At 38.5% G+C, this 15,905-nt stretch overlaps 1 protein-coding gene across 3 annotated transcripts in view; it reads left to right on the top strand.

Annotated features, from left to right (window-relative positions):
- The first annotated feature begins 3,715 nt into the window (after positions 1-3,715).
- The window catches only part of GABRA2 (gamma-aminobutyric acid type A receptor subunit alpha2), a 147,163-nt gene continuing 134,973 nt past the window's right edge, over positions 3,716-15,905 (top strand). The window contains exons 1-3 of one of the 3 annotated variants that reach the window (XM_024993020.2): positions 3,716-3,941; positions 4,918-4,995; positions 7,539-7,654. In XM_024993020.2, coding sequence (XP_024848788.1) covers positions 4,925-4,995; positions 7,539-7,654 — 187 coding nt within the window. In that variant the 5' untranslated portion in view covers positions 3,716-3,941; positions 4,918-4,924. 3 annotated transcript variants of the gene reach the window in all.

Raw genomic sequence — 15,905 nt, 5'->3', positions numbered from 1 at the left:
AGAAGGCTAGTTACTCCCACTTTCCAGCTGTCTGTTCTTGCAAATTCTTGAAGTCTAGTGGACATGTTAGAACCATCTATATAAATTCAACTTACAGGGAAAATGGAGCTTGACCAAGCCATAATTTTCACTTGAGAATTACCAAATCGGTATTTGAATCATTTTTTTTTTTTTTTGGAATGATAATGTGGTGAATATGTGAGAACAGACAGCACACTTTGAAATCAATAGTAAAGTATTCTGGGGAAAAGTACAGAATAGTATTTAATTCTATGATTATCCTGTGAAAACAGGATAATCTATGCTTTAGTTCCTATCTTTCACAAATACATATTCTCATTTGAATGAATGACTCACATAAGAATGTAAAATTTATATAAATTTATTATATGAAATACATGCTGATATTTTAAAATTTGTAAATATGGTGAGATGCTATTCTTGTTGAAGTACTTCTGGTACTCCTCTTCAAAGTATGTAAAAATCACTAAGATCAAATCATGTGGTCGTGAGACTGAAAGCATTTTGTGGAAATGTATTATATAAATGCTATTCTCATTAAAATCCTTATGCTTATTTTATTAATTCAGGTATCTATCTTTCTACAGATAGATATCTGTATATTTGTATGCACATATGTATGCATCATATATATGCACATGTATTATATATACACATATATATATATACACACACACATTATGGTATAGAATCTAAATATTCATGATGTCCCCTATATATAGATCATGGAGTAGTAGTTCCCTGGAGCAGTAGTGCCAAGTCTCAATATAGCTGAGTCCTAAAAAAGGAAGCTCTACAAAATATCTGCTAAAAAACATGAACAGTTTTGTGAATTTTAAATTTTAAATGAATTTTAAAACTGTACAATATTGTGAGATATCAGGAAACAAATTCAGACACCATGATCTCCCAATTATTCATTTTCCTTTTTCTGTGGAAATCTCCTTAGGGATTGGATTCTTAGGGATGGGAACTCTATAAGAAGTGACCCCCTAAATCCATTTGATGGGAGAGTAATTCAAACACATTCAAACAGAAGGTCTGGCACAGCCTTAGCCTGGGCAGGGATGGATTTACTGGCTACCAATTAGTTGACACTTCTGCAGGGCTGGTTGCCTTAGGACCTGCTCCGCAACGAGTGGGCAGGAAGAGCTTAGTCATGACCTATCCAGGCTGCCTCTTGAATCATGGGCAATGCGCTTCACTCCATCACAGAGAGGAAAGAAAGCTATCAGGCTGGGTTTGTCAGATAATTGTGGAAGCTGGACAATCCTAGAAGAAATTTGGCTGAACTAGTAACACTGTGAAATATCAATGTAGATATAACAATAAAAGTAGAGGTCTGCTGCTTGCAATCAGCTTTTCTGATTTTCAGTTCCTTTAAATCATAGCTATTCGGCTTCAATAAAATTGCAAAGCATTTTGTGGGGAAGAACTAAAAATCATGGTTTTATAATGAATTTTTTGAATCTAGCTTTTCCGGAGTCTCTGTCAAGTAAGTGTAAATCCAATTCTATTGACTGATCTAGCATACGGGTTTTTTTTTTTTTTTTAAAGCAAATGGTGAAAATCATCCTAAACATCTTGAACTCTGTGCATTTCCACATAAATGGGTATTTATGGCAATGAGATTACAAATTTACTAAGGATACCCATGGTAAAGTTTATTTTTTAGAACAAATTTCAATAAACACAAATTTTGAGTTAAAACAATGTTAAAATCCATAATTAATCATTAGCATCCAAGGAAAAGACTATAGTGGTAAGTAGGAAAATAACTTATGAAGATATTTACAAAATTGTATGTCCATGAAAGAGAAATTTTGTAGTGCAGCAATTAAAGTTGGAAAGAAACCATGGGCTGTTCAATTTCCATTATTAAAATATAAACAATTTAGTAGTAATATTAATGGCAAAGTGATAGATTTTAATGAAGATTGACTCATAGAAATGAAAAACAGGAAAATAAAGTAAGAAATGAAGTGTTCAGACCAAGTAGATGTTTAGATTCCCTAGTTGCAAGGTTTTAAATGGCATGCTTTTTATCTTTGTGAATTTCAATTAGACTCTACAATGAGCAAGTCAGGAAGGGAATATTAATGATGGACGAGAAAGCTGGGTGGTGTTCCATTCTTCACAGAGGCAGCTAACTAGAGCAAATGTTTGTTTAGGCTGTAGCTTATTAAATGGTCATTCAGAAAGTGGTGATTAATAGGTTAAAAAGAACAGCTTGAAATATTTACAATGTAAAGGTTTTACTCTCCTCACATAATCTTCAAAGCAAAGCTAAAATTTACTGTAGAAGTGCCTGTTGTTAGGAAAACCGCACCATCTAGGAAATCCACTTGAATTTTGGGTTCATAACTAACTATTGAAGTGTTTGGCATATACGGACTTTGAATGCAAAAGGACAGAAACATATCAACATATTTTTTTTTCTTTTAAAATGTCTAACATTTATAAAAACTTCCCGAAAAGACGAACACCCTCTCTGCTTTGCCTTAGTAGGGTGTATATAATATTCTGTCTTGATGTGCAGTACAAAGAGGAACATGTCTCTTTTGTTGTTCAAGTTGCATCTTTGAATTTGATAGCCTCAGATACTGGAAGGTAAAAAGAAAGGAGGCTCACACAATGCTGAAAGCATACGATGGGACTGAAATTACAGCAGGTCTCTAGCCAGCAAGAACCCTTAAAGGGTTCTTTAAAAACCTTAAAACCCGTCCCCTTTCCCCCACTGCGGAAAGAATTTACAGAAGCAGCAAAAGCACAGCAGGTCGCAGGTCTCTCTCTCTCTCTCTTTTTTTTTTTTTTTGTTGGGGGTGGAGGTGGGTGGGGTGGGAAGTACGCAAACTTCTTTTAGAGTTGTTGATTGAGCTTGATCACCAGGTGGGGAGGACGATTGTGAGAAGATATTGGGGTAAAAGAACCGCTGAGAGTGAGCGAGTTTCTCAATAACGTGTAAATGGACTTGACAGACCAGCTCCAGGGAAATCTCCAGCCCTCAGAGATTTGAAGGGAAATTGGTCCTGATGGCAGGAGCGTGAAGGAATGAGTGGTACATCAAGGGGGCTCGGGAAATCAAAGAAACTTCCTGCTGTCTGATTCCACGCAACCTGCCTTGAACTTGGTCCGGCGTGGATGCGCTGATGGCCAAGTCCAGGCGTGAAGAGTCCCCTCGCCCTACAGCGGGAGCCCGACCTCTCCTAGACAGACACGTCGCTCCAGAGCCAGGGCACGTTGTGGGGCGGGCGGCAGGGCGAGGCCCCGGGGATCTAGGGCCAGCCCAGACACACGGCGACCCTGACGCCGTACCAATACCCGCCGGCAGCCCCCCCTGGAACCTCGGGGCCTCCAGGGAGCCCCGGAGGGCGGCCGCGGGGCGCAGTGTTGGGCGGCGCGTAGACTCCGCTCCTCCAGCGCGGCGTGGGCGCGGGGAGCGGTGCTCCCGGCGCACCCGGGCGCTAGCCGCCTCCTGGGGCTGTGCAGCGGCAGGTGCCCGGCGGGCGGCCGCGGCTTCCTGCTATCTGGGAGAGGGTGCGGGGCGGGGGTCCTTGCTTTCCCGGGAAACTCGTTAGCCCTCCTCCGGGGCCTGGCTCCTCCTCCTCTAGGCGTGGGGCTCGTGCCCGCCGCTGCCTGCGCGCACCGCGCCTCTGCTAGCGTCTCCCCCTACCCCGCCCGCTCCTGCCAACGCTTCCCCCTCCTCCTCTTCCTTCTCCTCCGCCCATCACCGCCACTACGGACGCCTTCGCCTCCTTCTACTCCTCGCGCCGCCGCCGCCGCGCCTCGCGCTCTCCTGCTTCCACCAGCCCATCGCTCCCGGCTCGCCGGGTTGCTGCAGTCAGTGTCTCTCTCAAGTTTCCTGTCTCTTCAAGATCAGAGCAAAAGGAGGAAAACACCAGTTCTGCTTGCCATTTCAGGTAAGGTCGCACACGCGGGTCCCAATAGGGATCTTTGCTTCCCCGTTTACCTTTGGCTTCCCGTGCATGGCTCATCTCCCCTCCCTCCACTCTCCGATGTTCCCTGGAAACCGAAGAGGTTCAGGTCGCCCCCTCCGCCCCAGCATATTTAAAAAATAATGTCGATACTCCTCACGAGAAGCCTATTTGCAACTCTAATAAGATCCGAGCCTCCCAGCTCGTTAGCCTGGCTCTTTTATAGTCTTCAACTTTGCACACCGTGATCGCCGCTGCCCGCCTGCCTCGGTTGGATCTCGGAGCCTCACGCTCCGGCTCGGATTGTGGTCCTCGGCTCCGGAGCAGCTGTCAAACGCGTCGTTTCGCAGCAGTTAATCCGAACCCGGCTGCCTCCAAGATGTGGTCTTGGGCAACTGTGAATGGGCAGGGAGGGAGGTGTTTTTATTCGATTTTTATTTGAAAGGGAGTCAAGTAGTGAAGTCGTGAGAACTGCAGTTCACTGTAATGAAAGAATAATAATCGAAAAAAGTGGGTTGGCTGTCCCTTGCTTTTCTCGTGGTGAATGCGGGGGTGGTCTTGGTTGGGGGATTGTGGCAGGAAGTACCCGTCTCTCCTCCCCCTTTGCACTCTCCTCTCCTACCCATTCTTTTCTCTAGCTCATATGTCAGTGCAGGGTCCCGTGTATTCTTTTTTACGTGTGTGACCACAAAACAGCGTTTGCTGACGATGGGGCTGGGGGAAGTTCCTGGCAGAGCAAAGTCTGATTATTTGGTTATCTTTCTGTCCAGAAAAAAAAAGAAAGGGGTGGGGGGACAAACGTCCTTCAATCATCATCACATCCCATACACACTCCACTGGAATCATCTCTATTGCTTTAACTCCAGTTCCCAGATAAAAGGACATTCTTTTGGGCTATTTGGATGGTATGACTGAATGTAATTTTAAGTGTATTTTGTTTTTCTTCCATGATTATACAAAGAGTGGTGATGAAGACGAAACTGAACAGCTCCAATATGCAGTTGCTGCTTTTTGTTTTCTTGGCGTGGGATCCAGCCAGGTGAGACAGTTATTTACTGTTTTGCCATTTTAAATTCAGGGTAAAGGTGTGTTTCCTGAATGCCATCAATGCAGACAGAGGTGGCTTTTGAGGAGCTGAAGTATTTTGAAAGACCATTTCTAATGAAAAAAGGTAGTACCAGGAAATAGAACTGTAAAGTGGCAAAGACTATTAAAAGTTTGCTGCTTGTTGTTTGCAGCGATAAAATACAAAAGTGAATACAACATTTTCTTTAAAAAAAAAAATCACAGAAGAAAAGAATACTCTTTGGATGGCATATTTTTGCAAATAATTGAAGTGATTGTTATATGTAATAGTAATAACACCACGATTCAATAAAGAGGCCATCAGTTTTCCTTTAAGCCAAACGGAAAAGCACAAACTAAATGATTTGTGGTAACTTAATCTTTTTCTTTCTCTCTTTTCCTTTTTTGCTTAAATGGTCTCGGGTCTTTTAGTCAACATAGAAAACCTAAATGATGTGTGAATCTGAAACCTCTAGGTGGAGGTAGTATACAACTTCACAATCACAAACAATAAAACAAAACCTTGATTTATTAATAACTTTTATGTTACTGATTTAGAAATCTTTTATTCCTGAGATGGTTCTGCCATAAACAGTATTACTTTGAAAATGTAACAAATTCTGTTTTGCCTATATTCTACAAATATAAATTCTAATTTCTGTTGTTTTCAACAACTTCTTCTTAATTGCAGTCTTTTCTGATTTTTATCATCAGTGGGCATCTTCTGTTTAGTGCCTAAATTTAGGATATGGTTTTCAACATACCAGAGTAGTTAATAAAGTCTAAGATTCTTATGAATGTCTATGTAACTATTCCTTTAAAAATCAGTATTTATGATTTTATAATACTTTTATTTCCCTTTTACATTTTAATTTTCCTGTCTCAGTAATTGTTAAAGAATGAAAATATTTTCTAGACTTGAGAAGAAATTTCTTTATGAAGTTGTATTTTTATTTGTAAAATAGCTCCTCATTTAATATCTTAATATTGACTTTCGAAAGAAAATGTGACATTAATTAAAAAACACATTTCAGTGAAAATCTCTAAGTGGAACTTTATGATTATCTTAGTGACTAGTTTTAAAATTAGCTTAAGGCAATATAGAAACTTTTGAGGCTCAACGTATGAAATAATTTTCTTATATAATTTTAAAATGTTTCTTTATACCACAATTTTAATATTTTCTCTGAAGAGAATATTTGTTTGAAGTTGGCTATGAATTTGTTCATGTATTTAGACTATTTTTAGCTACTAGCTGTACAATCATTTAAATGCAAATGAATTCTGTCAATGATATTTTGGACAATGCACCTTGATCAGAATGCAATTACATATATTCTTTGATTTTAAAGGAGTGAACAAACCGTGGTCAGTTAATAATCATTGAAAATCCTCAGAACTTAACCATATTTTTCTTCTACTAATTTTCTGTTCTATATTTGACCAGTAATGCTCATGCCAGTATTTTATTCTATTATATAAATGATTCTTTTTTTGGACCAGTAATTTAAATCTCTGAATCATTCTGAGGGGAAAAAATGGCAGTGAAAAGGGACATTCTGTTTTATACATCCAGTTGCTACTGCACCAAATTGCTGGATGTCACAAAATCAGGTCTCTGGCTTTCTGTTGGAGAAATAATGGAGAAAATCACTGCTTCTAACCGTCTTCCGATGATATTTTAAGACCATTTATTCTTTCTGCAAATTTATATCACTCACACACATACACATACACATGCACGCACACACACATACACACACACGAAGTAGCTGGGCATGTTAATCTTTGGATGACCTCTGTTGCTCGCTCTCCATAGAGGCCAGTCAGTCGGAGGGGTACTCCTCCAAGGCTATCTGCAGCTCTTGTGTGCTCTGCTGATCCTTTCAGAGCCCACCTCCACCTCCTGGCTACACTGGAGCCTGGAACACAGCCAGTGGAGTTTCCCTGATGTCTATATTGCACTTGGCCATTGGGTGGAGGTATACCCAAAGTTAGAAAATCATATTTGATTTAAAAGAGAAAAAGACATGAAAAGAAAAGACATTTCTGAGGAAGATAGAGAAATTTTGTGCTTCCAAGGAGGCGATTTATTTTCCAACTAATATTCAGACCCCTGAAGAGTTATTTCAGGAATCCCTTTGGTTTTTTTACCTTTCTAAACGCAGGATAGCATTGCTAATACTATCTGCATGTGATCATCTCCAGTCATAATGTATCCTAGGGAATGGATTTTAGAAAGAAATGAATAGTTCACCCAGTATGCTGAGTGGTAGGAATCTGAAATAATTTTGATTTCACACTTCTGATAATCTAGTATTTATTACCCATTTACAACAGACTGTTTACCTTCCTCATTGACACACTGATATTTATAGAACTGGAAAAAAAAAAGGAGAAAATGGGTGGCACAAATAGCTTACGGAGCCTTAAAATTCAAATCAAGGAAGAAGAGCATGTTGGCACTTGCAAAAAACATATATGTATATGTATCAGCTTGTAAAATTATCTGTTTAGGTTGGTGCTGGCTAACATCCAAGAAGATGAGGCTAAAAATAACATTACCATCTTTACAAGAATTCTAGACAGACTTCTGGATGGTTACGATAATCGGCTTAGACCAGGACTGGGAGGTAAAAATAGTTTTCCTTTTCTTAAACACAAAATAATGCCTTTCAAAGTTAAAGGTAATATTTATATTTTAATACATTTGATACATGAATGCCACTGCTATGTATTAAAAAACACAGATAATAGAAAATAGGGTATATGAAATAACTATCTCTGATTCCTCTTATACAGACAAAATGTATTTAACATAGCTTTTACAGAATACCTGAAGTCCTATAGAACCGAGACTTTGTGCATGAATAATTTTTAAGTTAGTTTATTGATAACAGCTAAGTTTTTCAAACTTAGAGTATATGGAAGTGTGACATTATTGGATAGATACGCTTGCTCAGTATCTTTGATTTCCTTCACTGGATTTTGCAGATGCCTATTTTCGGATTGGTATAGATGTGTAGAAATGAGAAACATAAAAATGTAAAGGAGTGTCTGGGTTGAATTTTAGCAAATATACTTATTAGGATTCTGTGATGATATTTCTTTACACATGCATATGACTTTTCTAAGGTACAGCTTCGGTTTAGCATTCTTGAAACTTTCAAAGATATTTTGGATCTACTTTAGCTGTAGACCTCAGTTATTGGCCTGTGGCACAGTTTGAAATCAAATTTAAATGTTTTTTCTCAACTCAGAAGAACAAATCCATTTTATTTTTTCTATACAGGTAAAGGAAATTAAGCTTGCTAATATGTTAATTTTTAATTATCCTTTAGCATAGTTGGATGATACTAAGGATATTAGGTGTAAATAGGATAGATGTGTAATTCCTAAAAGAATTCTGGGTTAAAATAGTGTTACTCATCAGTTCTAATATGATATATATGTGTATATGTATATATGTGTACATATATGTACATGTATATATATACACACATATATGTGTGCAGATATATGAATGCACACATTTATCAAGTGTATGTTATACTGATTAGGATATTCAGTTTAATAACTAATTCAAAATTAAGACAAATTAGCTGAATGCTTAGTACTGACCAAAGATTTATATAGTTAGCCTGATTATTACCCATTTGGCAACTTTGCCTTTTTAAATTGCTTGAAGAGATGTGTAGTGACTAAATACCTGGATGTCCATGTCAATATTGTCTTTGAAAAATATAAAAGATGGTTAATTCTATACATATTTGGCAATTGTATAAATCATACAGTCATTGCCCAGGAGTCAGAATAGTTGGAAAAGATTCAAGTTGTTTTAAGTAATATGCCATTTAATTGCTACTAGTTTTGGACTTGAATCCTGAGTGGTACCTTGCATTTTAAGAGGGAAGTGCTGGGAAGGAATAACATCAGAAGTACGGTGTGTTCTGTCTCTCAGAGAGAATTCAATTGTTTAATATACACTTAGTCTATTAAAAGTAAAAACTAATAGAAAAAAGTATTTCCTTAGTAATTAACATGCCTAATGACCATGAATATAAGGCATTACTGTCCATGTTAATATATATAGCAAGGAGCTAATGTCAAATTCATACAATAGACGTGTGCCTAGCATGAGGCTGTCATAGTTTATGATGGTGGTTTGAGAGGTAGATTGCACTAAGGCAGGTATGTTTTCCAAGGTATAGATTTTATTATTTTTAAATAAATCATGTGCTGTCAAAAAAACTTAAAATATTTGAGCTAGATCTTGGATTTTGTCTGTGAGTTTTTAGGAGAAATATTTATACTATCAGTGTGTAGTTGGAACATAAAAACTACCTGTTAAAGGACATGGACATTGCCATTTATCTCTTCATATTTCTTTTTAAATACCTCTTCCATTCTTTTTACTTCCATTAGCAGCATTTGAATAGAAATCCTTGTCACTCTTTCTGTAGGTTAATGCAGTAGACGAAGTGGGTTGTCAGCTTCTTGCCTGGTGACTTCCTTCCCCAGTCCTTCTCTGACATTGGACTTGTGCTAATATTTCACAGTCACATTAGTCTTCTGTTAGTCAATACTTTTCATATATTACCCTCTTGTCTTGCCTACATAGTCACTCAGTCATGCTCAACTCTTTGTGACCCCATGGACTATGGCCCTCCAGGCTCCTCTGTCCATGGAGATTCTCCAGGTAAGAAGACTGGAGTGGGTTGCTATGCCCTCCTCCAGGGGATCTTCCCAACCCAGGGATTGAACCCAGGTCTTCCGCGTTGCAGGAGGATTCTTACTGGGGAAGCCCAAGAATACTTGAGTGGGTAGCCTATCCCTTCTTCAGAGGATCTTCCCAACTCAGGAACTGAACCAGGGTCACCTGCATTGCAGGCGGACTCTTTACCAGCTAGCAACCAGGGAAGCCCCTCTCATCTTGATCAAATGCCTTTTATAGCTCCCCATTGCTTTCTGTAGACAATGATGAAGAGGAAGTGGAAGGAGTATAGTCCTTGAATGCACATTGATCTAGATTAGAATTCCTGCTCCATCTTCACACTTAAAACCATCCTTGGCCTGTTTCCTTCTGTTTACAATGACATGATATATTTACTTTCTGTATTATAGGTTTGTTGAAAGGATTACATAAATAAAAGTGTATACCAAAGCAAATGCCAGGTACTAGCATTTAAACTCAATCAATTCCTTTGCTACTTCCATAGGTTCCTACTTTGACAATCAAAACTTTTACAGTTTACTTCTCTGGCTTCATTTTTACTTTGTCACTCATGCATCCTGCACTTCAAACACATCAATCCATTTCTCTTGATAATCCATTCACATCTTCTCCCTTGGCTGGCTTCCCTGGTAGCTCAGAAGGTAAAGCATCTACCTGCAATGCAGGAGACCCAGGTTCCATCCCTGGGTGGAGAAGATCCCCTGGAAAAGGAAATGGCAACCCACTCCAATATTCTTGCCTGGAGAATTTCATGGACAGAGGAACCTGGCAGGCTACAGTCCATGGGGTTGCAGAGAGTTGGACACAACTGAGCGATTAACACACCCTTGGCGTTTGATCATATTAACTCTTTCTGGGGAATAATTCCTCCGAGGAATCATTCTTCCTCCTCCTTTCTGCTGAACTAAACTTTTCCTGTGATGACCACCTCAACACGGGTCCTTTTGAGTAGCACCCTTGATTGAATTGAAACACCCAGATTCAATTTTCTCTCTGCTGAATTTCTTTAGCAGTCGTTGGCTCTGTATCTCATTTGGTACTTATTATGTGCTATCTTGGATTATTTATTATCTTTTTATGTGTCTCTTGTTACCTTAACAAGATTGTAAACTTATTGAGGCAAGATATTGTATCATAAATCCTCTGCACTCTCAGGAACTAAATATTGATTTGCATATGGTAGACATAAAATAAATGTTGATTGCTTGATTAACTTTTCTGTGACCAGTTAATCATCTGTAAAATGGGATTACTCACATCTGGCTGACCTTTTGAGTTGGGAATGTTGAGGGTATATGTTGAGCATCATGCTGCAGGAAGGTGGTGTGTTTTGGTGAAGAGAACAAACTTTAAACTGCGGAGATTTTAGGTAAATTCTCAGCTCGGGTACCGAGCAGTCCTGTGACCTTTCAGTACTTCATCTCTCTGGGGACACATCTGTTGTCTATAAAATGGGATTACAATGATTATTATTAGGGTTTTTGATGATTATTAATTATAATGATATATGCAAAGGATTTAGCCATGACTGGCCTATAGTAGAGAGTTAATACATAATAACTGGAAGGTTTTCAAAACCTTAGTAAATACAGTGTTGTAAATTTCAGTTATTATTGTGGTTTCCTCTCTGTTCAAAATTCTTAGCCTGAACATCCATATGTTATTTCAAATAAAAAGTTCTGGGAAATTATTTGTATCATTATGTCTCAGAAATTAATAATAAGGAGGGAATGGGTTTGAGTCAATATTTCAAACTGAACATCTCTATATTGATGAGTAATCTGGATAATTAAACTCAATTATTATTATATTTCCTTAGTAATGAAGTGTAAATGAGTATATAGGAAAGAGAAATCAGTTTGGGACTTACATACATGATGAAAGTTGTACAATATATTGAATGATAAAATTTTAAGATATTTAATAATCAATTATGAAGTGAAATGTTAGATGCTCAGTCATGTCTGACTTCTTTTGACTCTATAGACTTCTATAGTCAGGCTTCTCTGTCCATGGAATTTTCCAGGCAAGAATACCGGAGTAGGTTGCCATTTCCTTCTCTAGGGGATCTTCCCGACCTAGGGATCAAACCTGGATCTCTTACATTGCAGGCAGATTTATGCAGGCAGATTAATTAATCTTTTTCTTCTTCCAGTTTTATTTAGGTATAATTTACATCTAGCACTATAAATATTTAAGTTGTACAGAACTATGGTTCCTCTTTAACCTGTAGGTCCAAAGACATTACTCAGCTGCTCAAAATCCTGCAATGGTTTCTACTTCAGTCAAAATAATACACAAATGTCTTTTGATGGCCTCCAAGGCCCTGCATGATCTGTCTTCCTATTTTTTGCCTCTCCTCACACCACTCTCCTTCTTGCTAAGACTACTATAGTCACATTGGCATCTTTTCTGTTCCATGAAGACTCCAGCATATTCCTTGTAGCTTTCCCCCTATTTCCTCTGCCTTGGGTATCACCTTCTCAATAAGGCCTATTCTGACCAATAAAATAAATACTATAACATGTTCATCCTCTAGCAATTCTGATCCTTCTTACTCAGTTTCAGTATTTTTTTTCCCTTTTTAAATTTGGCTCTTATTATTTTTTAATACACAAGATAATTTTTTAATCATTATGTTAATTGCTTATTTTGTGTCTTTTGCCAGAATTCAGGCCAATGAAGGTAGGAGTTTCGACCAGTTTTATTATCTGGTCCTCAAGCATCTATATCAGTGCCTGAAACATAGAAAGTGTGGAATTAAATATTTCTTGAATGAATTTTAATTTTATTCTTTTATTTAGTATACTTTTATGAAAAGAATAAACTATAGAACTTACCTTATCCTTAAAATCATCTGAACAGTTTTATTTCCTTACCTTACTGGTCTTTCATTGTCAGCATCAGCATATTAGGTTGACTTTTTGTTGAATAGAAACAATTACTACACCAGTTATTCCAGCTCTTGCCTTATGTTAGTTATGATTCTGCTTTGAACCACCTGTGTGTCTTTGGATGATTTATTAATCCCATCTGTGACTTCACTAATCCCATCTGTGACTTAATCTACTCATCTGTGAAATTGGAGGAGAGAGTCTACTTGGCCTATGTATGTCACAGGGATAATGGCACGGTTCAACTAAATTAAAAAATTTTAAGAAAATATGATGTGGGGTACAATTGATAGCTATTAGTGTTGTTAGGAATAAGAGAGGAGAGTTCTTCAAGGAGAATGTCATCTTAGAAGGTAGTATCCTTGAAAACAGATGAAGAAAATATTGGTAGGTCTTGGTTGGCTTGAAAGTGAAAGTGAAAGTCATTCTGTTGTGTCCAACTCTTTGCGACTCCATGGACTATACAGTTCATGGAATTCTCTAGTCTAGAATACTGGATTGGGTAGCCTATCCCTTCTCCAGTGGATCTTCCTGTCCCAGGAATTGAACTGGGGTCTCCTGGATTGCAGGTGGATCCTTTACTAACTGAGCTATCAGGGAAGCCCCTTGGTTGGCATACTTTATTGTAAATCTGGAAACATATCTATCAAGACCATATATTCAGACTAGCTAAAACTAACCACTGAATCAGTTTTTCCTTTTATCTTCATTTTACTCATTGGAGCTAACAACTTGGGTACCACCTATGAGTTTTCACATTCCATAAGAGGCTTTCAAATTGGTAGCTGAATCAAAGGAGCAACATTTTTTTTCTTTTTTGGCCATGTTTATAGGGTCACTAAGAAGATGGATGTTTAGACAGGCCTCATATATTTATGACAGCTAACATTGACGGTGCTCAACAGTGACAACTATTAGAAATGACAAAGCTTGGCATCTAAATTATAGATTCAGTCTGGGAAATCTAGATTGAGTACCATGTGCTTAACTGCATTTTGATAAGCTATTTTAAGGAGCTTGTCTAGATAGAATCTCTTCTCTAGTGCTTTGTTTTGTCTTCTAAAAACTTGAAGAAGCTTTATGCTAAGGCCATGAAGAACATGATGTCAGATTATATAGTTAGGATCTGAGTGTCAGGTTCCAACTTCACTCTTGGATATTTTTCCTCCAGCTGTAGAGAGATGGATGTTTCTATGCATTTTACTACTCTCGGATTTATAAAACTAAAACACAAGATATTCAGTGGACAAAAATTAGTACAAAAAAAGTCTGGTCTCTCGCAGAACCTAAGAGAGAGTATGATTTCAACATTGCATAATATTACTTTGTGAAGAAATGGTTTAGGATCAGTACCTCTGAATAGCAACATCTTTGAATTTGAATTCTGTTGCCACACTATATTAACTACAAAACTTTCCACTCAACCTCCCTTTGCTTTGGTTTCTGTATTTGTAAAATGTATCTGACTTATTGGTTTGTTAAGGATTTAATGTAACCTTTTTTGGAGTGTCTGACAGAGTAGGAACTCAATACTTGTAGATATTCCTGTCATTGTTGGTTCTACTTCTAGTATGAATGCAATAGAGGCCATCAATCAGTATTTCCCTTAATTTATAAAAACTGAAACTTATAAAAAAGGATAAATGTGTGGCACATATAACCCAATATTAAAGAAAGGATGTATTTTTTGTGTTTTTTTTTTATGCTGTTAGTTTCATTTTGGAGCATACCTTTGTATTAATATATGTACAGAAACTTGAAAACAAAACCAGTCACAAAAGGAAATATATCATGTTGTCATGACATGTATCAATTAGACATCATCGGTTCATGATAATGAATTTTCCTGTAAGAGCAAAATTATATTTATAAAATGACTTCACTATATGATGCAGATGATGGTTTTAGGGGCATAAAACTGAGAGCATGTCCATGATCCTAGGCTGGGATGTGTCAGGAACTTGAATGGCATAAGCTCTGGGTGTTGCAGCTCAGAGTGCATGCCTGATGTTTAACAGCATCTTAAGGGGTGAGGGATGGTGGAGACATTAGGAGATAGCACACTGAAAATGATCTGGAATTGAAGTGGGGAGGGGACAAACTGGGCAGACAGGAAGGAATTGAGCCTTTGAGAAGTTCTTGTCTCAGGTGGAGGCAGGGCAAGCTTCTTGTATCAGGCCTCTGCTTGAAAGCTATGATATTCAGCATCTCCTCCTCGTTCGGCAGCTGTGATGGGGCTGATGTTCTGGAAGAGGCATGAGTCAGTGGAGCATCCAGCCTCCCCTCTCTCCTGACTCAGCCTTCTGAGGTCCCCCAGAGTTGCTAGAGTAGGATAACCTTCTCAGCCGTAAGATGATTTTAAAGCCTCTTTCACTCTCTGCCACCAGATCTTCTCCACCCACTTAAGTTTGGCTCAGAGTTACAGGAGACATTGTGTTTGATTAATTCAAGAATGATAAAATGAAAATAAATTGGGATGGCTTCACCTAAGTGTGTAAATTTGTAAGTAAAGTGTTAGTTGCTCAGTCATGTCTGACTCTTTGCAACCCCATGGACTGTAGCCCACCAGGCTCCTCTGTCTATGGGATTCTCCAGGCAAGACTACTGGAATGGGTTGCCATGCTTTTCTCCAAGGGATCTTCTCAACCAAGGGATCAAACCCAGGTCTCCCACCCACATTGCAGGCAGATCCTTTACCGTCTGAGCCACCTGGAAAGTGTGTAAGTAGCTTTGGATAAATCTATAAATGATAGAAATCAAGTTATTTTTCATTTCTTCTTTACTGAAAATTATTTTGTGGGAGGCATGAAGCATAGAACACAGAAAGATACCAGCTCCCTGAAGTAGGATGCTGTTTTGTTGTTTTTCATTCGCTAAGTCATATCTAACTTTTTGTGACCCTATGGACAGCATGCCAGTCTACTCTGTCCTTCACTATCTCTGAGAGTTTGCTCAAATTCATGTCCATTAAGTCAGTGATGCTATCTAACCATCTCCTCCTCTGCTGTCCTTTCTCCTGCCTTCAATCTTTCCCAGCATCAGGGTCTTTTCCAGTGAGTCAGCTCTTCACATCAGGTGGCCCAAGTATTGGAGCTTCAGCTTCAGCATCAGTCTCTCCAGAGAATACTCAGGGCTGACTTCCTTTAGGATTGACTGGTTTGATCTCCTTGCTCATCAAGGGACTCTCAGGAGTCTTCTCCAGCACCACAGTTTGCAAGCTTCAGTTCTTCACGATGTTGTTTGGGAGGCTGGAAA

This window comes from Bos taurus, chromosome 6 (genome assembly GCF_002263795.3).
Source record: "Bos taurus isolate L1 Dominette 01449 registration number 42190680 breed Hereford chromosome 6, ARS-UCD2.0, whole genome shotgun sequence".
Lineage (NCBI taxonomy): Eukaryota > Metazoa > Chordata > Mammalia > Artiodactyla > Bovidae > Bos > Bos taurus.
Note: the sequence above shows the minus strand (reverse complement) of the source record. Positions and strands in the feature narration are given on the sequence as shown.